This window comes from Acinonyx jubatus, chromosome C1 (genome assembly GCF_027475565.1).
Source record: "Acinonyx jubatus isolate Ajub_Pintada_27869175 chromosome C1, VMU_Ajub_asm_v1.0, whole genome shotgun sequence".
NCBI classification, from domain to species: Eukaryota; Metazoa; Chordata; class Mammalia; order Carnivora; family Felidae; genus Acinonyx; species Acinonyx jubatus.
In genome coordinates, this window is record NC_069381.1 from 54360659 (window position 1) to 54386773 (window position 26115).

The 26115-nt window shown below is 39.0% G+C and overlaps 1 protein-coding gene across 1 annotated transcript in view; it reads left to right on the forward strand.

Annotated features, from left to right (window-relative positions):
* SGIP1 (SH3GL interacting endocytic adaptor 1) overlaps positions 1-26115 on the forward strand; it is a 200216-nt gene that overhangs the window by 106729 nt on the left and 67372 nt on the right. Inside the window, exons 7-13 of the mRNA XM_027058950.2 lie at positions 7116-7127; positions 12238-12249; positions 15528-15552; positions 16490-16541; positions 17847-17932; positions 21228-21320; positions 24489-24563. Of these exons, the coding sequence (XP_026914751.1) occupies positions 7116-7127; positions 12238-12249; positions 15528-15552; positions 16490-16541; positions 17847-17932; positions 21228-21320; positions 24489-24563 (355 nt within the window). The remainder of the gene's footprint in view (positions 1-7115; positions 7128-12237; positions 12250-15527; positions 15553-16489; positions 16542-17846; positions 17933-21227; positions 21321-24488; positions 24564-26115) is intronic.

Genomic DNA, 26115 nt, shown 5'->3' on the forward strand with positions numbered 1-26115 from the left:
AGGTGGCCCACCCACCCTGCCACCCCCAAATTAGCCTGCCAGTGAGTGAAATCCATGAATTTGCCGCTGCTTGGTAACACCACCCCCTTTCCTGTCCTCACTTTGGCAGAAGGTTCAGCACCCCATCGAGTTCAGTAAAAACAAAGAGTCATCAGTGGGGGAGGAGAGCTCCAGTCTCCTACACACTGTCATTCGCTCCCAGTAAGATTGCTGCAGGGTGCAAGGGGAGGCTAAGGAGTGCATTCTGATGCTAAGTGCTCAGCACAGACCTCAAGTGCAGCTGGTAGAAGGGAAGAGGGTGAGCTTGGATTCTACTCTTTAAGGAGAGCTTCACAGGGCACACATGATCAGTTGGATCTAGACCAGATATATAAGCTGCCACACCCCACTGCAAATACTGAGCAAACACTGTGACCAGATCCCATATCCCTGATGCATTCTGAGAAGCCCCCTCCAGACAGAGCTGTGGGCACCCTGACCAAAAATCATCCAGTTGACACATAGGATGTCACTCTTTTTTTTTTTTTTTTTCTGGCCTTACAGAGAAGGATAGATGATGAAATGGGTAGGACCTTCCCTTTTCAAAACATACTGTTCTCTTTCCTACACTCTAATAAGCCATGGACTGCAGAAGAATTAGTTTCATACCTGAGATTTATTGTTCTTTATTACTAATTTTTTTTAGGAAAAAAAATATCATTTTTCCATACTTTTCATGCCCATCCTGTGCTGGTAAGAAGAAATCTGTGTGTTGGATATTTTTATCTTCTAGAAAATGGGCAGAATGTGAATTCAATCTGGATTGCCTTCGTCATTATTTTGCCAATTAATGTTGGTTGGGCCCTCTGACCACATGGTCTTTTGTTCCATGTTGTGAGGGTAAGAATTAGAATTTCCTTGCATAACTCCAGATTCTTCCATCTTGTTCTATCTCAGACAACTAGATCTGATTGGGGAGGGCGGTTTCAGAAACATGATCACCAGGATTAGAGGCCTAACATCCTCAATTTCTGTTACCAGCTTAAAATCTAAGTGAGACAATATAGCCACAATTTTGACACATAAAAATATTAATATGTCCTCAACCACAGGCAGGAAATTCCTGAATTGCATGCTTTTAATTACAGTGCTAATTATCATCAAAAAGGCTAATTTTTATATCATTATGTTCTTCTGCCTTGGTTGTGTTGGTCCTTCTGGTATACAGTTTGAATGTAAAACTATTTTTATTACCTGATGGACCTAAAAGGAGTAGATCGGGCTCTGTAATGAAGCAATCGATTTGGAAAATAAGTTTGTAACAGTATATTTTATGATTGATTCAGTAAGAACCCAGACCCTCAGGTTTTTAGCCCATGGGTGGAGCCTTCCCTCAAGACCTACAACATTTTCCCTCAAGACCTACAACATTGAGTGACACGTAGGAGGTACTTAGAAAATACTTGGGTGGATGGATGGATGTTCTTCACTGTGGGAAATGAAATGGAGCTTGGTATTTTGCTATGACAAAATGCAATGTACATCCCTCACATTTTAGAAGGAGAGCAGATTTATGGCTCTCCATTTCTTTGATCTTTCCCCTTGCAGTTCACCCATTTTCCTGCAATATTGGATGGATGAATAATACGAACAATAACTCTCTTTCTTCTCTTACAGTGTGCAAGTTCTTTTTTTAAAGTTTAACTTAACATGTTCTTCTTTTCTGAGTGCCAGTATTTTGTCATAATTCTCTTCCCCTGAACCCGCATATCCAGTGAGATGTCTGTCTCTTACCTATTTTTTTAATGTTTATTTATTTTTGAGAGAGGGACAGAGTGTGAGGGGGGAGGGGCAGGGAAAGAGAGGGAGACACAGATTCTGAGACTTGGAGCCGTCAGCACAGAGCCTGACACAGGGCTCGAACTCATGAACTTTGAAATCAGGACCTGAGCCGAAGTTGGACCCTTAACCAACTGAGCCACCCAGGCGCCCCTGTTCTCCAAACTAAAGCCTCAGGTTTCAGTCACCTAGTGGTACATACCGTCTTATCTTTTTTATACTATTATATTTATTTTTGTACTAAGAAGTTTCTGTAAGTGTACGAATCACAGTATAAAAATAAGTATAACAATATAAGAAAAAAGTCCCTTGAGGGAGAATTTTTTTTTAGTGCCTGAAATAATCTACAGCAATAGATGTACTTTTTAATTGTTTTAGGAAAAAAAAAACTCTTAGAGTATGAATCACTCAAATTCATTATGTCAGAAAATGTTTCTTCGGCGACTGGGGGAAATTTCATAATGAACAGAATATAGTATAGGTGAGATTTCTTTCTGTCTAACACACAGCCCCTCACTGCCCATGGAAGGTAGGAACCATCACTGGAATCGGCTACCAGCATAGCAGTGGTACAGGGCCAGTGAGCCCATCTGAACTCTTATCCTGAAGCATCCAACAGACATGGAAGGCAAGATGCACTGGCCTCACTCTGTTTTGCCCAGTACAAACTCCTTTCCACTTCCTAACCTATTTGAAACCCATCTCTGTTTTATTTTTTTAACTTGATACTTAGGGAATCAAAATCAGCTTCCAAAGAGTAATGAAAATGACAGCATATGTCACATCCAGGCATTTTCTGAGATTGCTTCATCTGTCTCAGCTATGGCTCTTCTCGGCAACCAACAGTTACTAAACCCCCACACCAGAGAATTCCTGCTAAGTAACGGCCATACGCTGCATTGGAACAGAACAAATCCAAAATCTCTGCAGTGGCCTTCAAGACCATCATGGTGGGGACACCCCCAACCTGCAGGGTACCACCTGCCACTCTTCCTTTTCATTCCACTCTAACCTGGCTCCCTGGCTGAGCCTCCTTCCTCCAAATGGCCACAGTGTGGCGTCCCTCTCAGGCTCAGGAGTTTGTTAGAGTCACATTCTCAATGGCCTACCCTGACTACCTTATTGAAAAATTATAAAACTCTCTACCCTGGCATTCCCAAACCTCTTTATTTGCTCTACTTTTAAAAATTGCATTTAGCATCTCCTGAAGTCCAAGATAGTTTGCTTCTTTATTATGTTTATTATTTATTGCCTATCTCCTTCCTCTGGCCCCCAGAATAAGCTTATTGGAGCATTTTGTCTATTGTTCCTATTGTTTTGTTCAGCAATATACCTAGAGTAGTGTCTTGTCTTTATTAGATACCCAATAAATATCTAAATGAATTATCTTTTTTCAATTTCTGTCATACATAACTGATAAGAACTGGTTATATTTATAATCAAATCTCATTTGTTAAATATAAAGATCCAAAATACAGCCATCTTATTTTTAAGGTTAAACGGCTACAGACTGAAGAAGCTTATAGGTCAGACTTGGTTTTTTCGTGTCTTGGTTCCACTCTTATGAAACTTGGTGCCCCAAATTCCCATGGCAGCTGGTTCCTTGTTAAGAGTGCAAGGATGTATTTAGAGCACAAAACCTCTGTGTGAGGATCACTAAACTCTGCTGTGTACTTTCTTCATTCACCTCTGTTCGCTTCAGCTCTGGGTCTTAAACTAAGTTCAGTTGTAAATGTTGTTGCTTTTGAGCCCCTTGCACAGAATGTAGGCCTCAACAAGACCTAACTTGAATGACTCCTTGCACTAGAAAGTGGTTTAGGGTAAGGGTGAGCTGCCTTTCAACAAGGCTTGCAAATCAGAGAATTATGCTTTCTCAAGCCACAGCACAGGACAATCCCTGCATGAGAGATGATTCATTGATTGTATTTTAGGTATATGTTTTGTCCAGTCCAAAAATTCACTCATTCAGTTTCTCTGTACAAGTGCACCCAGGGGTATACATCTCTTTTCCAGTTATCTTAGTAGCTTTTCTACAATGAAAAATCAACTCTGATGCTGTGAGTTCATTAATATCTTTGTTTTCCCCAAAGGAGAATTGTCTTAGAGGGTTTTTTTCCCTTTGTTCATTCGTGTGACATTCTGAAGAAGTCCTTAAGCCAGAGCTCATAGCCTAGGTGTTGGAACTGCTAACAATTAAAACAAACAACATATTGAATAAAAATGGTTTAATCATCATGAAGTCTGGATTGGGAAGGTGTGCGGTGGTGGGGCGGGGGTGGGGGAGGAGTCCTTATCATTTGTGATTCTAATTCAATACATTTAATTCTAGGAAAAGGCTGAGAAATTTACCTTACAATCAGTTTAATTCCAAGATCTGAAACCATACCTAGAAACATAAGTTCACGTTCTGAAAAGCTCATTCCCTGAGACCTGCTCTGATAGATAGCCCTGGTATATTATTTAACTGTTTTCTTTGGAAAGACCCAAGATTATTTTCCAGGATGTTCGATCTGTGAGCCTTTACCTGTATTGTTTCTAGATCCCAATGCTGATAAGGCCCTGAGAATGGGTTAATCAGTTTAGGGGACTTGGTCTGTGCCATAGACCCACCTCGACCAGGGTCTGGGGAGGTAGGTAAGCTGGGAACCAGACCCAGCTCTGCTCCTTAGTAACTGTGTGGCCTTGGAATTTATCTAAGCCTCCTTGTCCTCACTGCTAAATTAGAAATAACAAGGACACCAAGGTAAAGGTAAAGGTGCTCAGTAAACATTAGCTCAATATCATCCACATCATTTAATTCTCATAACATTCCTACAACTATTCCACAACAAATTCCTACAATTCCGCAACAAATCTACATCCCTGCCTTACGGAATTGAGATGCAGTACAGCCTGCTCAAAAGCATCCAGAGAATAAGGGGTTAAGCTGATTTAAATATACAAAAGCTCCTTCTCCTCCTTCCATGACAACTCCTTTAAAGCTATTTGATTTTAACCCAAGAATTTCTTTTTATCTGTAGGTTGAGAACATGGACCTTAATAACTTTCATTTCTTTGTGCTACTTACCAAGGGTCTGGGACCAAAAGCACCAAGAATGTCAGCACCTATCTTGACCCTCAGTTATTCTGCAGCATTAGTTTTTGGCTATGAGAGAACATTCTCCACCCCTGCCCCAAGATCTGATCACACAGCTCTATACTAATGTTTGTACAAAGCTGTGCTACTTCCTGGGAGCCTTTGTAATATGTATTCAACCCTGGGGTCACTAATAGCAGAGAGACCAAGAGTTAAGTAGGAGTTAAGTGAAACATTTATAGGAGCTGGTGAAAGAACCATTACAAAGAGGGTCACATCCCTTGGGGCATATACAATTCAGCTTTATTTCAGAGACCAGTTCATCTTTCCGTATTTTAAAAGATACTATGCATTTTATAGTGTTTTAATGGCCCCTAGAAAGGGAATTCCTAAACATGTGTGAATGCTTCCTGTGTGCCTAGCACTATGTTTGGGACCAGAGAGAGTCCACTCATGACCATTACTGTGAGTTAATAATCGAGTGGAGACACCTAAATAAAACAGGACAAAATAAGAACTGCAAAAAATATGCTAGCAATGCGTACCTTGGTTTTTCTGAGGCTAATAAATGCCAGGCAAGCAGAAAAACCTTCAACATGAGTTTGTTCTTTTGAACAAAAGGAATGTGTTGTGATCAAACCAGAGAAGGGAACAACTGATTTTGACAGGGAACATTGGAGAAGGCCTCAATGGAAGAAAAGGTCCTGACCTTAAAGAATAAGTAAAATTGTAATTGAGGGAGAAGGAGAAGGCCTCGAAGTCTACAGAGGCAGCCTGAGCAGAAGGCAGGGAAGTGTGTGAGTGGAGCGAACATTCAGATGACCAGGAGCCTCCAAGGTTAAGTGTGAGCTTCATGCAGAACAGCGGTGGAAGGTGAAGACGTGAGGGTAAATTGGAGCCCATCGTGAAGGCCTAACTGACATAGAATGGAGCATGCGTTCTAATTTTTGTATGATTGGGAGGTTTTTGAAGGGCAGAGTAATATATTCACTTCACTATTTTGAAAAATAATTCTGGAGGTAGAGCAGAGGATGAATTTAGGAGATAAAACTGGCAATAGGACCATCAGCCAGGAAGTGCGTATACAAGGCCAGTGGAGCTCTACCATCAGTCAGACATGAGGCCCTCACCAAGACAGTTGCCCAGGAAATAAAAGAGCATTCTGAGGGGCTAGCAACCACTCACCAGGAAAGTAATTTGCTAATGTCCGTGGGGAGTGGGGAGACATAAAATATGGGATGAAAGAATTGGTGATTCTAGCCAGGGTATCTTGAGAGAAGATGATGGGTACCGGGTTCCCTGGCAACACTGGAGTTTCTGGATAATCTCATGTATTAGTTTTATGACCATGCTCAGCTGCATTGCAATTATGTCATCTTCCAAATCACAAAGCATAATTTTCTATCTTCAAGGCACACATCTATTTGATAAAAGCTATTTGATAAAAGCATTCAAAAGAGAGGTTACAATGTGCTCAAATGAAGGCCACACCAATGCCCTCTACAGCTGGAACTTACAGGGAAGGCAAAACTTTATCTCTACCCACATAGGCTTTCAGCTGGGACTCTAACAAAAAGACAGGTTAATAAGAGAAAAACAAAGTCTATTAACAAGTGTATACATGGGAGACTTCCTGTATACATGGGAGACACCCAGGAAAAATAAGTAAGTCAAAGAGGTGGCTTTAGAATTCTGAATTAGGGGAGGGGATGTAGGCCTCTGAAGGGAGAGTGTCTGATCTTTAGGAAAGGTAAAAGAGCTCTTACAAGAATAGATGGAAAGAATAGTTTGTGACAAAGTTGTCAGGGCGTGGGATCCACCTCTGGTTTCCTCTCCATGGTATGAGTCAATCCTTCCTGATTGATAACACCCCTGGGAAGGGGACTGATGACAATTCTTTTGGAGGCTTTATCTTTAGACAGATGAGGGTTGTTCAGAGAAAGCATCTCCCTGCATTTACCGTTTTCAAATGCTTGCAGTTCACAGTGATCAATATACCAAAGTAGCATATTTTGGGGTGCCACATTCTGCCGTTCTTCAAGCCAGAGCCAGTGGCATAGGAATGACTGTGTCACACACCCAGGGGAAACCATTAGAAGAGCAATTCCTTGAGAGCTGCTTTAAGTGAGGTTGTTCTGAGGCTTGACCTGCTTCTTCTTGAAAATACTTTTCACTTCTCTCATTTTTCTCTTCTTTTTCCTCCTCATGCTATGCTTTTTAGAGGAAAAGTCCGGTAAGGAATAAGTCCTTTCCAGATTTTGGCCAAATGTTATTTATTCTGTTCACTTTCATCATCTGCATATCCAATGATTGACTGTGTTTAACACCTAAACAAGATTTTGAATTTTAAAAACAAACCTTTGTGAACGAGGACAAGGCTTAATTATGCCCCGTGCAGAATAAAGGAAGTTGGTTGCTAAGTGATTTTACAAGCCTGTTATTAAGGGCCACAGGGTAATTTTGTAAAGATCTATGTCTGCCTCAAAAACAGGCATGTGATCAAATATTTTAGGTATTAAGTGTTATTTATTGCAGCTTCTGCTTGGATTAGTCAGGCTACACATACATACCATAAGCTAGGCAAACACTTTGTTAAGTTAATTTCTTGTTTAATGCACAACATGATAGCATCTGTGAATGAAGGCTTCTGAAGCTGGCCTAGGAAAGGGTCTTTTTTATTTTATTTTTCATCTCATCAGAAAAATGTCCCCTTCTGGAGTTGTCAGAAACGAAAAAAGAGGATCTTTATAAAGTGCAAAACAACTCTTCCACAGTCCGTTTTAGTATCAGTGGGTGATTTTTAGTGGCAGCAAAAATCTGCTATGATGTACCTACATCATTGTTTATTTTAGGACAACAATGAAACAGAGCCACTAAAGAAAAAAAAATTCACCTTTCTCGTCTCTGTTGCCTGGTGTATTGGGAACACGTTCTCAGGATGCTGATACATGGCTGACTAGAAAATATGGAAATGCTGTTTCCATGTTAATGAGCACCGAGAAGGGGCTGGTGGTTGGTTGTACTTACCTCACCTAAGTGGACACTGCAATAAGTGCTGTAACATGTCATCCTGTCCTTTGCCCCCATCCTGGCAGTCTCCGTACCACCTGCAGGGTACCACACTTGTGGGAAGTCTGGGTGATAGGAGGGAGGAGAAGTGGAAGATACAGAAGAACAAAAAAGGAGATCAAAATATTACAATTTATCAAAATACGAACCCAATGTCTTCTCGTTTCTAAAAATAAAATAAGCATTTGTTATTATCACTATGGCTCATACTAAGATGAATGGCCCACCTCTGAGTAATTGAGAGTCAAGTATGTATCACATCCTTTGTGGCATACAATTGTGTTGGTATGCTTTAGTAGCCTTTCTTTACATTTTGCTGGTTGTGCTTATTCTTGACCTTGAGTCTTTCTCTGAATTGTCCAAATTTGGCCACTTCAAATGTTACTGAATCATGTGGCCTGAAGTTGACCTGGGGTGCCTTAAAAATGCCCTGTTCCTCATTGGGTTCCATCCTATTGTCCTCATAGCCATTAACCCTCATAGCCAAGTAACCCTTTTCATTGTGAGCTGTTTGTTTCTAAGGGTGAATCCCCCTCCCATTTCCTTGCCTCATTTTCCTTTGGAAATGCCCATCTTATGGATTGCTCAATCTGGTCCAGTCTTAATGACATCCAGCAGGCTGTTTGTTTCTCTTCCCAATGGAGATTCAGAAGATCATCTCAACCAAGTCCTATTGGATATGATAGGTATTCAGTGGAACAAATTTAAATATACACAAACACCTACAAGGGGTGGGGGTGGGGGAGAAGTGTTTGCCCGATAGCTGGCCTTCACCATAAGCATTTAAAAGCAAGTAAGAATATTGGCTGGAATCAAAATAATAAGCATAATGATCACATATTCTAATTCGTTCCTAGAAAATGCTCTAACATGAATCACTGAATTTGCTGTGACTAGCCCGTATAAAAATATTTGTTTGGTGCTTTGTAGCTTTTCACGCATTTTCCTCTGGTTCCACAGAGCCCTGAATTTAGCAAATGAGGACGTTGTAAAGCTTCAAAAACTGAGGCTGATTTAGTGATTTTGATGAGCAAGACATATTGTGTTTGGTTACTTCTTTTTATAAATATCTTAAAACACTCGCATTGGCTACGACTAAGGTATCCTAGTAGGCTGAATTTAAATTAATCCTTTTGTGCAAAAAATAACAAAGCAAAGCTAGTGTGGAATAAGGACACTGTGGAAACTGTGAGGACACAGGCTGAAACATTATTTTAGGAACACATATTCATGTTGCAAACTATATGCATTTTAGAAATACAACATGTTCTAACCAAAGTCTTCATTCTAGTGACCAAATCACAAATTATTAGTGTATGCCCACTTCGAAAATAGCCTCAAGTACAAAGTCAGAACTATCTCTTTTCAGAAAAGTAGAGGGAATAATAAAATGTTTCCAAAACCTTCTCCAGAATGTGTCAGAAGATCAAGAGAAATCTAGGAATTGAGTAATTAATATTTAAATAGGAACAAAGGAAAACTGTTCAGAAAATGAATAGGCCAATTGCAAAGTCCCTGTTTGAGTTATCAGGTGAAGTAATAAGAACAGTAGATAAAATCTACTGAGAGCTTATTATTTGAGACCCCGAAGCCTGCAATCAGTGACAAATTGGCCACCTGCAGGTTCTGAACAACGGAATAAGTGTTTTGTTTGCTTGTGTAGTTAAAAACAACTTTAGCTCACATTTAAAAGCCAGGATGTTTGAAATTAAAAAAAAAAAAACATCCGGATGTGCCGCTTCTCTGAAGATCTGGCAGCAGTAGGCCCACATTTTGCAGGGCAGGCGTGGGTGCACCCGATTGGTGGCGAGTTCACCAAAGCTTTGTGAAAGACACGTGCCCTTACAGACAGCACCCCGCTCCTTGCCCTGCACCCATCTGAGTTTGCTGCTCAACGCATAGTGTTCAGCTTATAGAATCTATTGAGACCAGACACGAATGAGTTTCCTTCCACCTTTGAAGCTAATTCCATATATTGGTAGAGCAAAGGTAGAAGGCTAAAGGCTTCAACGTTCTTGGGAAATGAGGAAGAGTAAAATAAAACTTTTAACAGAGGCCCTTCTCTCCTGGCTCATACACATTTTGCTGTCAGAATTGTTGTTCAGCAGAACCAGTATACAGCTGCGTTATGCACCTTAATGGTGACAATTAACATATATGAAGCCCTTCAATCTGACGTGTAGAATATTTTTCTTTTGAAGGTTTCAAATAGCTCTTAAGTATGGACTGTGAGGCTTTCTGGGTCTGACCTCTCCACAGCTTCTAGCTGGGTCTTCTCGATTCTGGATAAGCTTGTGACTGCATGAACTTGAACAGCTTTTCCCAGATGAAGGCATTTTGCAAGCAGACTTTCTTAAATGCTATCTTATGATGTTGTCTTTCGCTAGAAAAAAAAAATACGAGCAGGAACTGTTGATTAAAAATACAGGTTTTTCACTCATTGGAAATTAAGATATGACTTAATTTGGGGAGATTAATGTAATTGAAATTATTTTGAAAAGTGTTCTCTATAATCTTAAATGAATAAAGTTTCTTTGTATGTAAGGCTCTGCTTCTGTATGGGTACAATCTGCATTTTATTTTTACATTTTTTTTCATAATTTCATCTTAGGGAAATTTGTGTCACTTTTAATCTCCTCTTGCTGTAGTTTATGCTACCTTTAAAAGTGAATTGTTTGCCATGAAATTGAAGCTAAAATCATATATTCCCACATTTTTTCTTAGAGAAGAGTTTTAGTCTGGTCATTAAAAGAATTATAAAATCTAAATTTTCATTAGTGAATTCCTCTCAAAACACAGTATGAATTAGTCAATAAAAGAATTTAAGCCTAGAAATACATATTCATAAGGGGACTTTTTGATTTTATGTAAATTATGTACACGCATATAGACAAATTTATCAGAAAGGTGAGAAAAATATGGAGCAGAACCTGGAACGTAAGGCATATGAGAAAGTCTCAAATATTATAAGTAAAAATGACTAGAGTAACCATGTTCAAAGTGATGAGTTTTGTCACAAAACATTCAAGACAGGAAGTAAGCATTCATCGTCCTCTGCTTTAGGAGCCCTCCGACGATGTAAAGTAAGAATGAGACCAGAGACCTAAACTCTGTCTCCGGCTCTACCCATTTACTAGCTGTGTGTCTCAGAGCCTCACTTTCCCCTCTTTTTTAAAAAGGCAGTTGGACCAGATATCCATGGAGGCCTCCCAGGTATAAAACGCTAGAGGCTTGTTTCCTGTCCACCCTCCAGAGAGTAGAACCATCCTCTTCATCTGAGCAACCTTCTGGATACTTACGTATTTGCACTTCCGGCCTGGATTTGGGGATTTGGGCAATACTAGAGGTCACAGATAACCTCTAGTAACTTCATGGGGTAGCCCATATTTTGAAACCAAAACTCTGAGAAAAACTTCTTTCCCTACTCACATCACAGTCACTATTGTTACTGTGGAAAAACCCTAAAGAGGGAGAGTAATCAGAGTTTGTTGGGGTAAATTGATAGCAGCCCTAAACCAGGTTTGAGAAGTGAAGGAGAGAAGACGTATGTCTGCTGGTTGTGTTCTTACAGACAACATCTGGTCCACCATTGTTCTACTGATGCTGGACAGTTTTCTTACTGCCATCTGTGCTTGTCAGGGGCTCCTCGTCTTTTCCGTCACATTCCTACCCTTTGGTAGAGACTGCCCAAATCACCAGGCCAAGAACAGACACTTCAAAAAAAAAAGTCCTCACCAACACTCATTCCATAGGATATCAAAGAGAAGAGCCAGGCAAACAAGAGGTCTTTCTAATCCTACTGTCTGATGTGGGGAGGCTCCAATTTAGTGCAAATCACATGGGAAATATATTACATCTATGGTGTTTGCTAACACCCTGTTGTGTGGGAAACACTTTTCTCTATAGTACCTAGTCTCTAAAACCTCCTCCCCAAATAATCTGGAGAGAAACTCCTTATGACAAAACATTAAAAGCTGTCAGTGAAATTGTCTTGTATGTTTCTGTCTTTTTTCTTTTGTACACTTCACTGAAATAGTACACCCCATTAACAAAGCTATGATATATCACAGATAGCTTCTCTGTAAGGTTCTCCAAAACCTCTTCATGGTTTAAATAAGCCACAGGCATGATGACTGCCTGTCTTTCTTTGGCCTGATTACTTGGAGTGTATGTTTGGTTGGCTGTTTATGAAATCTTCTGTTACCCAAGCCTGTTGACTGATCCATCATTCTCTGACTAGGTATCTGTTCTCTCTTCCTTTTTGCTGATCACAGAGGCGCAGCCCGGTAAGAACTCTCAACATTTTTACCTTAAACATGTATAGAGAAAATTGTTGCCAAGGCGAGGTGGCCAGGTTTGGCTTCCCATTAAATTTATGATGACCCAAAACGAATGAAGCAGATGAATCATATTTATTGGTTGGAAGCCACTGATCATATAAGTGTCAAGATATTTTAAGATTATCAGAGCACTTTTCCATAACAAACTAAATTAATACATAAGTATCCCAACCCTAGTGCTAAATTTGAAAAATGTGTGTGTACGTGCGTGTGTGTGTGTGTGTGTGCAGGCATGAGTATGGATGTGTGTGTATGCAAGGCCTGGAGACTGGCCAAAAAGCACCATAGAAGTTTACAGCAAAGTGATAATAAAGAATAAGAAAGCTATGAAGAAAGTAAGGAAACAATTTTTAAGCCACATTGTTTTTAACCCTGAATTTGAAGTAAGTCCTGGTCTATAATCTATGTTGGTCAGTATACACTGATACCTAATAATATATAATATTAATTATATTATAATATATATATTATATATATTATATATATATAATTATATATATATTAATATTAATATTATATATATATAATTATATATATATAATTATAATATATAATCATAATTTCCATCGTGGGAGGAAGAGACATGTTTTCAGGTCAATGCTCCTAGGTTATCACATAAGTCTGTATTTCATCACTGAAGACAAATCAGTATTAGTTTGCGTTGTTCAAAGTGAAAAATCATCATTTTTCTCAGATTGAAATATACGATGAATTTAAAGTAACAAAAAGTAGGGTCCTTGTTTTGTTTGAAATGACTCCCATCTGCCTTGAGAGAGGAAATGGAACTGAAAACAGTGCCCTCTGAAATCCCCTCTGTGAGCACATGCCAATTTGATCAATTGGTTATTATTTGGGGCCAATCCTCTGGCCCAGCTGACAAGCTGGTGGTTCTCTGTTTAAATCACATAGCCGATGATCAAAGATAACACCTCCAGGGACTGCTATTCAGGTGTGGCTGATTCCTACCCAGCAGTTAGGTGACATCTGAGATTATGACAAGTTACTCTTTATTTTTTAAGGAAAAAGAGGGAATTAACTAATTAAAAGTGAAGGCGATTTATTCACAGCCTACATGTAAGGACAATCATTAAAAAGAGGAAAATGTGGTCACTTGGGAAGGAGAAGAGTTTTTAACTCAATGGGCTTTCTCCTGAATGTGGTTTGTGTGATCGACATAGCCTTAACCTTGCTCTAGATTGCCATGCTGCAACTTCAAGACCATCAAAGAGCTGTATACGGGATCCAGCTGACAATGGGACTTTCTTTTCTGTTGCTGCTGATCATTCGAATATCTGTTCCTTTCTAAATTGATATTATTCTTCCTAATTTCTATACAACAGAGTCTTCTTGCCCATCTCTGCCGTATCTTGCTTGCACTTAACTGGTGATGGTTCACTTATGAGGAGTATTTAATAAAAATGTTAAAGGGGCTTCTTGTTTACTGCCTCTCAACAATGAACGTCTAGTAACGAGTTGATATACCGAGAACCAACGAATACAAAAGAAGCTTTGTACCTTGTTTGGTTTCATGAGTATTACATTTTTAATGGAAGAGGTAGGATAGAGAGACCAAAAGGTCCTCGATACAGCCTCAGGAGTCCCCTGTCTCTTGGGTTTCAGTTCTCACAATTCTAGGAGAATTCCGTTCCTTCAATGCCAACCTCGTGATCGACTACTAGGAAGTAGAGCCTGGGTATCTTTACTTCAGACCCATAAAAACCTGACTCTCTGAGGCTCCAAAACCTAGAACAACATTTTAATTCCATTTAAACAATTTGTTCTCTTATTGTTTTTGTCTACAGAGTCTTATTTTCCGAAAACCAATTTGTATCCAAACTCCCATAATGACTGTAGCTGATTTAAATGACCGTATTTAATTTAAATGTTTATTAATTAAAAAAAAACATTAACTTAATCAGACATATTAACTTAAAATGCTCATTTACTAAAGTAAATAAAGTTAATCTCTATTTCAAAAATCTTTACTAACAATGGAATAATTCTCTATAATGGCACATACACACAGATTGTATTATTAGGCAAGACAAGCCAGGAAATGCAGAGTGAAAGATTGAGCCATTCGTTAGAAAACATCTAGTAAAATCTTGCTCAGATTGAAACTGCTCCTGTATCATAAATGAGTTCAAAATGAGACAGAAAATTCTGAGAAATCCTTAGGAAAGAAGGTAAGAAGTTTCTTCTGGATCTGTTATAAAGGCCCTACATCTGATCCTGAGTTGTTCATGTTACCATTTGAGAGAAGAGAACGTATCTGTGACCAGCCACCAAACACATGGTCATACCCTTTGGAATACTTTCCTATACTTGCACTTTCCCAGCCCCACTCTGTCGCCCTCATTCTCCTAAGGCAGGCCCTTCCAAGCCCATGATACCACCCTTCTAGGGCTCTACTTTTCTGGTAGCACCCCAGGCTAAGAATCTTTCACAGCAGTTTTGAATCAAAACTTTTTATGTAATCAATGTTTCTGTTATAAGTTTCTGCGAGGGTATTATAAAAACTAGACCATACCTTCTCCAATAATTCTTACCAGGGCTGTTTGCATTCCTATTGTACCACAATGCCTGGAGCTAAAGGAATGACTTTCAGTTGGTGGATTGGTGAGCCCTATGGCACACAAGTGAAAGAAATTGAGGTGGGAAGGGTGGTTGAGGAGAATGAAATTCCTTGGCTCCCTGATTAAAACAGCCCATTCAGTGGCAATGCCTCCAAGTTTTCCTTCCCTATAACATTTGCCACTTATATCTTTAAAAATTACATTAGTAAACTAATGACTTTTTACCAACAACTTATGGACCTCCCCCACCTTAATAAAAGCAGACAATACTCCCAATACATTCTATAATTTTCAAACACCAAACATATGCGAAACTTGGATTTATTTGTCTGATAGGCTTCAAGGTTGTTTTTTTAATTGAGCTATTCAATATTTGCTTAATTTACCAAGTCTACCCAGGTAAGGGGTTTTTCTGGTTCAGAAGACTTATGATTTACCCTTCCTTTCTCTCTATAAACCTTGAGTAAAATTAAAAACTGATTTATATGTGTGTGTCTACAAATTCCAACTTGAATGCAATTCTGAGAAAAATTTCATTTTTCCCCATCTGCATTTCTGAATTCAGTTTAATTGCAATGACAGAAATATACATATTGTACATAACATATATGTGGTCTTAAACCTTATAGTGTCTATTTCTAATTCTAGGGTGCAATTAAAAGGAACTTATCCAGTAAGTATATCCTAGCTACCAGAAATAGAGTAAAATTTAAAAGAAGAAATAGTTCCTTGGATCTTGAAGCATAAATATGTATACATTTCAATTATACACTCTTGGGCTTGATTTTTAAGGTGTACAAATGTTTTACTTTTGCAGCAAAGAAATCTTGTAATGATAAAGGGGCCTGGTGGGTCCTGAATAATTAATATTTAAATTCTGAAAATGAATATGGTTTGGGAAAAGCATTGCTACCTTCTTCCGATATTTGTCAACTCTTGCTGTATCATCTGACTTTAGAAATGGATTTAATTAAGTGTTTGTTGATGGGGGTGGGGAGAGGAGAGGGATGGAAGGAATCGAAGGCAGATGCAACTTACCCATTCATAATGTTATCTGATATAAGAATTTTAGTCACTCAAAGTGATATGATACAGGTTATAATATATGCAGGGCATGATTTTCCTCTGTGGCATATAGCATATTCTAGGGAATTCTAAATTCAGGGCTGCTAGTTAAAGATACAACATTTTCTTGGCATTTCAAGAAAAGAACAGGCAAAGAATGCTGGATTCCTGTACTACGTACATATGGCCTGGCTTAGTATTCTCTTACGGTAATTGGGAAGCAGGACTGCTCAAGGCGGCAGACATTTGAAGAATGGTAGGCTACTCAGCTAAACTCTGCAGTATACAGCTCTTCTGTTTGACAGCTTATCATGGTAATTCCTTGGTTAATTAGGTTTTGCAAATGCCAGATAAAATGCTACTACATATGTCTGATATGTGGCTGTTGCATTGCCTGGGTAGAGGGTTTGTTTTGCAAAAATTTCATATTGAGTTGCTTATTGGTGGGACGTAAATCTCTAAGTGTTTCCAAACATAGCTCATAAGATGTATAAGAAAGGAATAGTAAAAATATGCCTACCAAGTTTCTTTGTCCTGTACATCAGGTGAAGAAGTGGCAAGACCCAGGCGTTCCACACCAACTCCAGAACTTACGAGGTGAGCATGGAAGACATTAGTTGTGTTTTATATAAGGTATCACACATTGTTAACAATCAAGCAGATCTCCTTTAGGCTCAGCTTTCAACTTGTATTAATAAAGGGACTGCTTTTATGTGTGAGTCCATAGCATGATTCAAGGGTATTATCGTTTCTCACAAGTGCAGCCTGAGGCAGACACTTACAGAAGAACTGTATAGTCATCCAAAGTGACTATCAGAATGTGCAGACCCCTCACTAATGCAAAAGTGAAAGTCTGTATGAACAGATCTTTTGATGTTTGGAATACTGATCTGACATATGATTATATCTCCCTATGAAGAATAGCCTGTTTAGTTGGCTTCAATTTCATGATACATTCCACCTGTCATATACCAAAAGAATCTATTCTGCTTTTTTGTTTTTGGCAAAATGCTGTATTTTGCATTGTCTATTCTTTGAGTTAAGTATTGTACAAATGGGCATTGTTTTCCAAAAAGACTACTATTTCTATTAAAAGCTGGATTCTTTTCATTTTCCCTCCTCCTGGCCCCCTACCCCGTCCCCTCTCACTCCCATTGCACACACAGAACTCATCAGGATCAGTGAGGGAAATAGAGTCTGGGAAGAAATGAAGATTTTGCAGCCTTTTGTTAATAATCATTTTAAGTAATAATTAGGAGAAAGGATAACAATGTAACGTATTTCCACCCTTCCCCTTGAGTTCTCAATGTCCTTCTTTTTCTGAGATGTGCTCTATTTAAGGTTATTAGGAGGTTATAACTAGTCTTTGTGAGTGTTGATTGGAGAGAGAGTATGGAAATTAGAAAATAGTAGACCTAGTTTCTTCTTTAAACACAAACTTCCTGGGTGCCTTTCGTTTAACCTACCTATGACTGACTTTCACTAATCACAAACTGCATTAGCTACAATACAGGGATGTGATGCAGACAAATATAAATGATATTTGAGATCTGAAGAAACTAAATGCTTTGCAATAAACTGTTATCTCTCGTACTATCTCTTCTAAGTATAGAGAATCTTGATGACTTGAAAGAGTTTCTCAACTTATTCCTAATGGACCATTATGCTGGTCCCTCAGTGAGAACTAGGGATCTTATCTCCTACCAATCCTCTCGTCCATAGTACATCTGACATTCTTACACATACTTTCTGGCCCCATGGGAGCTTGCGTACATGCATATGTATGTATCCAAATACGCACACATATATCTGCCTTGACATGAAAAATATTTGAAAGCTTGTATATATTTTTAGCATTAATATCCCCTTTCTCTATGTTTTGTTTTAATGGGTGTAATTTAGCAAAAAGCCTCCAGATGACACTACGGCCCTTGCTCCCCTCTTTGGTCCTCCATTAGAATCAGCTTTTGATGAACAGAAGACAGAAGGTAGGCAAAACGTGTATCTTTATAGATTTTTCTTTTCATTGAAGTATAAGTTACCTAGAGGAAAGGCATGTGTCTTGAGCCATGTACCATCAGATCCTCATGTGAAAGAGAATTTCTGATCCAGGTGTGCTATGGGGATAAGAGTTTCATTTGCAAACCTCTAGTATTTTAGGATTTGAAACCTTGCTTCCAGAAATATCAAATAGTTAACAAGTTCACTCCTCAAAAGTGGTCAGTAAGAATTACTGCAAATCTATACAAATCACTGGGAATAAGTCAGGGAATAAGTGCCCTGGGGTCCAAACAGTTATCGTTGTGGACCAAGACCTTAAATTCCCTGTCACAGTCACTGTCACTGTGATCTAGCCTCTCTGACCACATTTACTCTCTTCTCCACCTTGTCACTGGAGGTGTCAGTTGGACTGCTCACCAGACTTGTTTGCAGGCTCAAGACCCAGGAATGACCTTGATTCATTGAGCAACTTACAAGCAAAATGTTGTGGAAAAAATTATCAACTCAGCCATTTTTATTGGGTTTACCCATTAAACATTTATTCCTAGAATTAGATATTTAACTTTTTAAAATTAACCATCTTTTTTGGATGGCTGTAAATAATGTATACCTTGCTGACCTAAATGAAACTCTTTATTAAAGGGACCTAATCTATTCCTGAAATGTATTTACATACAATGCATGCATCTCCAGTGTCTGTGTTTGGTAATATGGGATGTTTTTATTAAAAAACATCATTTGATTTAAAAGCACTGTTGTATATGTACAATAAAATGTTATTTTTTATACCGTTGGGCAAAGAAATAAAATTTAACTGTTGAGGACAACAGGACTTGAAAGCATATTGAGTAAACTAAACTATAGTAGTAACAAAGAGACTCCAAATTGCAGGGAGCTAAACAACATAGAATTTTATTTCTGTCTTATGTTAACAATCTCAAAGTAAACAATACAGGGATGGTAGGGTGGTTCTGCTGTTCTCAGTACATGGTCTTCATGTCTGGGTCCACGGGAGCTGCTCCAGCTCTCATCATCCCCCAGTGAGAGTAAAGTGGAGAGGGGGTGGGGGATAGGGAGGACCAGTGGAATTCGCTGCCAATTCTCGTGAAAGCAAAATCTGGAAGAGACAGGCATCACTTTAACTAGAGCCAATCAGAAAGAATTTAGTGCCATACGGCCAGCTAGAACTTCTTAACTATAGAAGAAACGGAGAATAGATACTGGAAGACCGTTAGCAGTCAACCACATCAAAATATTTTTCAATGATACAGTTAGGAAAATGTATAAGGAACATCCCTAAATACGCCTTTAGGGATTTAAATGTCTACAACTTAAAATCCCTAAATAAAGGTGGCCTTGCGATGGGTTATCAGTTGTCTTATTAACTCAGCTATGATCACTTTTCCTTTTAATGACATAACTGTATAGTGACTAAAGGTGGGATTTGATTTGTTGCATCTGAATCTACCTATCAAAGGAATCCCCTAACTGTATGGAAACCTGATTTACAAAATAGAAAGCAGTTCTTTTTTTAAAAAAGTTTATTTATTTTGAGAGAGAGAGAGAGTGTGGGGAAGGAGTAGAGAGAGAGGGAAAGAGAAAATCCCAAGCAGACTCTGTGCTGTCAGTGCAGAGCCCAGCATAGAGCTTGATCTCATGAACCGTGAGATCATGACCCGAGCTGAAATCAAGAGTCTGATACTGAACTGACTGAGCCTCCCAGGCGCCCCTAGAAAACAGTTCTTTGAAAATTGAGGTGGTGTCCCCCATCACATCCATGGGGAAAAAATGCTACTCCACATCTTTGGGGAATCTTTGCTTTCATATTAAAGCAAAATATAACCAAGACCATCTTTGTGTTTGTGGTGGAGAGGAGAGACACACCTGACCTTGTCCATGAGCCTGGCTTGCTTTTTCTTGAGGTGGTTTCATCCCCCAAAGTTCTATAAAATTCCAGCATTTGCCCACGCACACTTGCTCTTCCAATATTTGCATTTAACCTTTCATATCTACGCACTCTCACTGCATTTCCTTGATTCTTCCGTCACTAACTTATAAGGCCTGGGGTCGAAATTTGTATTTTGGAGTCATGTATGCATGCCCAGGATCAGATCTCAGCCCCTCTCAGCTACCAATAGGTAGCTCTTGGGCACACTATTTAATCCCTTTAGTCTTTACTTCTTCTACTGAAAATGGCACTAATCAACCACAGGCTGGTGTTGTAAGGATTAGAATATTTAATAATATTCTGGCCTTGGGATAAGTGTGCTACATGCATTTTGTGTACGTTTTATTTGTATGCATTATCTCTTGTGATCCTTTTAGTAACTCTTGGATTCCTCTTACTATCTCTACACAGAAGGAAGGGAAGCTCAGAGGTGAAATGACTGGCCCACGTTCCTACAGTCTTAGAGGCTGGATTCAAATTCATAGCCCACTAACCACCCAGCCTGTGTTTTACCACATAATGAATTACAAGCAGTACTTCCATAGATCCTGGCAAATGATATGTATGGAGAAAACCTAGTTGTTTACATTGTTACCATAGCAATAAAAAAAATCAAAACAAGAAGATAGAAGAAATGGAAGCTATGTTAGGTTCAGTGTTGTTAGGCCCAATACCTAATTTCCCTGGTTTACTTTAGGTGTTGAAGCCCCTCTTTATTTTGTTGGTTCTCTTAAGATATTTACCAAACATTTTTAGGGTAATTTCATTTCTCTTTAGGATGCCATAAAAGGTTTATTTAAAGACCCTGTACTATCCTTTAAAGATATGAACCACTCCACAGAACCCAGGCATTTTTATTTTTGAAGCATATTCCTACCAAACTTTAAATAAACCAACTTGAAATGAACATGCATGGATGGGATTAATGCCTGGATCTTCAAATGGGTGCCCAAAACAGAGCCAGTACATGTATTAACATTCAGAATGTCCTTAAGTGACCAACCAGGAAGAAAATGCAGATACTGTATTTTGAAAGATTTTATTTAGCTATGTGTGCACACACAGACACCCTCACCCTCACCACACACAGATACAGACACACACACACAGACACACACCCACACACACACACACACACACACACACCACTGCCATTTCCATTCTTTGCTTGAAAAGAATGAGAACCAGCACACTTCTAAATTACTTTGCTAGGACTAAGACAAGAGGGAGATAATTTTGTGAAGCTCATCTTTAAACTGACATTTTAAGTTCTAAAATCCAGGAATGTTTCTTTTTTGGACTCACCCTGGGAAATTTTCTTTTTATGTTTCCAGTTCTTTTAGATCAGCCTGAGATATGGGGTTCAGGCCAACCAATTAATCCAAGCATCGAGTCGCCAAAGTTAACAAGGCCTTTTCCCACTGGAAGTAAGTTGTGTCTGCTCTGTCTGGAAAAATAAGTGACTCATTTTACTGTCTGCATAGTGAAATTAAGCAACTCTTAGAAAGTACATAAGCAACACTTGGATTGTATAATATTAAGAAAAGATGTTATTCTTTTTTTAAGTTTATTTTGAGAGAGAGAGAGAGAGAGAGAATGAGTTGGGGAGGGGGGGAATGGGGAAGAATCCCAAGCAGGCTCCATGCTCAGTGCAAACTGACATGGGGCTCAATTCCATGACTCTGAGATCATGACCTGAGCCAATATCAAGAGTCAGATGCTTAACTGAGCCACCCAGGCACCCTAGAAAAGAGGTTATTCTAATAGGCTTTAGAGGTAAAGGGGTCTAGGGCAGTTTGTCAAGGCAGGAATAATATAATAAAATTATTAACTTTGAATCACAGCTTCTTCTGACATCCTATAGGCTTGTTCATTCATTCATTCACCATGCATACGGAAGAGAGAGAAGCAAGTAAGCTAGAGAATCTACCATGCTCCAGGTACTGGACTATCACACAACACAGAAGTGAACAAGTCAGATAGTCTCTGCTAGTCCTACAGGACAAGGAGGATGCATAGAACAGAAAGGACACATTGAGAAGAAAGAGGGATAATGGAGAGCAAGAGAAATGATGCTATTTGGTGGGAAGCTGAGATAGGAGGTCAGGGCAAACTTGTCTTAAAGCAGGGCTATCAGCGATGCTATCTCAGCATGCCCCCTACCCCCCACCCTCTCCTGAAGATGCTGATAGCCCTTCACCTGTGGTGGGTTGAGCTATTTGGCCTGAATGGATTGTTCATTCGGTCAAGCCACCCACTTGATGGATTTCTTGAGTTCTCATTTCAGTAAACTTCCCATAGCACATGTGCTTGTGGAAAGTACTCCTTAAAATGACTGTAGGAAGAAAACTGGGTCTCAGAAAAAGATGTTTGGTGGTGAGATGGGATGCAGAGAATATTTTTCCTTTGTGGGAAATTAATACTATATATACACACCAATTAATACTTTACCAGTTCAGCCTTCCCAGGGCTCTGCATTATGGGTCTTAAAAATAATCGTAGGAATTAACCGAGGAGATTCCTGATCAAAGTCCCAGAGGTTGTTTACTGGGATTAGTGCTATGAAACCAGGTGATCCAGTCCTTCCAAAGGTATTTCCCTCATAAAACAGGATAGGAAAAACAGCATCACCAATAACTATTTTAAATGTCTAAACTTTCAAAGATGTGTTTTTGAGAGAATTTGAACCCCAGTGGTGTGATTTTGAATGTTTCTGTCTGCTACTGGGAAACAAAGCCAGTGAAAAAGCTCTAACTTCCTTGAAAAGCTTTCTTTAGAAACTGAGCCATCCAGATTATTCCTAGAAAACCTTTCCTAGATGCCAAGAAAGTCCATAAATGAAATGTTTATGTAGATAATATATTGATTTTAAGACCAACTATTGACATTTTAGAGTTTTATGAGTTTTATGTGCTGTGGTTACACTTAGCACAGCAAAGGCTATTGTATGATCGAGATGTATTGCATAAGTTTGCTCATTTCATGGTTGCAGCATAAATTTGCTATTTTACATTATTAGGCTCTTATGGTATTTTGTGTATTTTTATTGATGATGATCTCAATTTTTGCGGAGAACCTTAATCAAAAACAGAGCCCCTGATGGACTCTCAGCTTCTGTAGAAAAACACGATCCGTTTGAGGTGTAGTTTTCAGAAGCTCATAACTAAGATTAGGAACCAGGTATTTCTGGGCTTTAGGATGGTAGCTGTCAGCCAGGCCTGGTGTATAGAAAGATGGTATGCTTTCTGAAATTAAATGAAGTCAAGTGAGGGTGGAGTGACACAAAGGGGCTCTTTTTAATGCAGGCAGGGAGAGGATACTGTAAGAGCTCTCCAGCCAGGGCCCAGCTGACCCACTCTGCTTTTAGGTTATGAAAGATTGGGCCACATTCAGATTCACTGGTTTATGAGATTAGTGTGAACTCTTTGAATCTACTAAATGTAGCAGGTGACAGGAAAACATACATTTAAAGAAAGAATAAGGAGCTCCTGGGTGGCTCAGTCGGTTGAGCGTCAGACTTTGACTCAGGTCGTGATCTCAGGACTTGTGAGTTCGGGTGTGCTTTTTCAGCGCCAAAGCTGTCAGCGATCCTCTATAACCGCCCCCCCCGCCCCGCACCGCCCCTGATCTTTGCCCCTCCCCTGCTCCCATTCTCTTTCTTCCAAAAATAAACATTTTTAAAAAAGAAAGAAAGAATAAGACAAAAAAATGTACCTGTTGAAATAGTAATCCCTAACTTTGACCGCAAATTGACAAGTCTAGTTCAGAAGGTTGAATCTCTGGGTTGGGGCAGTAATATAATACTTTTTCTATCTGAAGGGTTTTGTTTAGCCATAATTTTTACCAAGGGAATCTACGTATTCTTCCTTGCTCCAAATCATATTGCTTCAGACATTCAAAAATATACTAAAATTTAAGATGTGTGACTTTTTTTTGAGGGGAGAGAGGGACAGAGGAAGAGGGAGAAGAGAGAGAATGTTAAACAGTAGAGTCTGATCTCACAACTGTGAGATCATGACCTGAGCCAAAATCAAGAGTTGGACACTTAACCAACTGAGCCACCGAGGCGCCCCTAAGATATATGACTTTGAGAAATCTTTCCAGACTCAACCTAGGCAATACTATCTTGACTACATTAAAAACCCCCTCATCTGAGCTTCCACCAAGATAATTCTCATTTCCTCGACCACCCCTGGATTGTAATCATCTGTTAACATGATATTCATCCATTCATTCATAAATTCCTTGAGGACAGAGGCTTCTTTTATTTAGCCCTTTGCCCCTAGTTCCTAGTACAGGATATAGAACTTTGTTGGTGCATGAAGTTCGTCCAAGAAAGGAATGAATAAATAAAATGAAGACATTATCATTATCTGACATTCTTTTGACGAATTCTTATTAGCATAAAATGGAAGAATCTGAAGGGGTCCTGCTTCAGTTTCTTAGCTCTGAACTTAGAAATCTGTAGACCATTAATGGCAGTAACTTCCAACAGCAGGAATGTGAATGAAAGCGCACATCCTGCTGACCTGCAGAATACTGTGTAATTTAGGGAGAAAATCATCAATAACGCCTGACTTCCTGTGTCTTTGCAGCACCTCCACCACTGCCTCCCAAAAATGTACCGGCCACCCCGCCCCGAACAGGTTCCCCGCTAACAGTTGCACCAGGTGAGCTTCCGTTTTTCCTGTTCTGGGGTGATATGGCCACCAGTGGTGGCCCCGGACCTCAACATGGATGTGTCAGAAGCTGTAGACACAAAGCGTGAAAATGTTCGCATTCAGTGTTCCTTCCATTCCCACTTACTTAAAGTATCACTCTCAGGTTTCACAAAACGGTTCTCTTTCTCAACTGATTTTCCCTCTGTGTCATTTTGTTGAATGAGAGCCACGTTTACGTGTGAAGTGAAAGAAAACAATCTCAATAGCAAAGGTCCTTGTTTAATTGGCATTTCACTTCATTGGATCTCATTTTAATGATTTACAGATTCAAAATCTCAAGGCACAATTCTCATTGTCCCAAGAACTGATAATTTTTTTTCCTAGAATTAAAACTACAAATTAAAACTATGTCTAGTCTACAAAGACATAGGATGGCTCCCAGGATGTGCAGCATATGGGTAAGCTTGGGAGGTGGGGAATTTTTTTTCCCAGTAATCCATATTATCCCATGGCAAAGAGATGTGTAAAGATAATGAAATATGGCAAGGAATTGCCACATGCCTTTAGACAGATATTTCTAAGGCACATTTTACCTTCTATTAAAATCAATACTACATATTCATGCAATTTATAATCTATTATTGGACTAGCAAGTGCAAAGCAGTCATTGCTATTTTATGTGTCTGGACCCTTAGAATATGGTTTTTATCACCTTTGGAATTCTATTGAAGTTTCATCCTTCGCTATATATGCAGCCTGGTGAGCTTGAGAGCTACAGAGTAGGTATTCATCAATAAGACCAAGTGCAAGGCATAGTCATTTTTGAAATTTATACTGATTAAAATCCAACAAAAAGTCATCCAGAGTATCATAGGTAAGGGTGTTTCCAAGTTCAAATCATTTTGATTCCTTGTATTACCATAAATATATTAGAGACAAATAACTCTACCAGCGACAAAATTATAAATATTGTGGGATATGCAAACTGCTACCCCATTTATCTGTGGCCTGGGAATCTTGAAGGTTAATTCTTTTCAAACACGAAATATGGAAGTACTAAGCCAGTTCGTAGAGCCAAAGTGTTCTTTAAAGGTTAAGTTGCTTCTGCTCATGCCCCACAATTATTCAGGGAATGGTTTCTAATTTCAATAGTTTTTAAAAAGTGCACTTCCTCACATTGCTGTTTTGACCAAGCATTCCTTGTCAGGCTGCAGAAGATAGTTTTCATTTTTTTTCCTTTTATTACTGGTAAGGATTAAAAAGAATAGCTGATGCTAATGTTTAGGCCAGAGACTTTTCTGGTTCATGTACTTCACAGTTATGCCTACGAAGTTAACAGGTTGAACTTGATGAGAAAAGAAATTATAAAGATGTTTTTGCAATTTTCCTCCCTATTAAATAAGTATATATGTGATAGTTCTAATAAGTAGTAAATGTCTTCTCAATAACCTGTGTGTGTTGTATGTGGGGTGTATATGTGTGTGTTTGTAAATATATATGTGGGGATAGTCCTTTAAATAATCGTAGTACTGTTTCTGGTGTATTTAGCCAATTATGATAT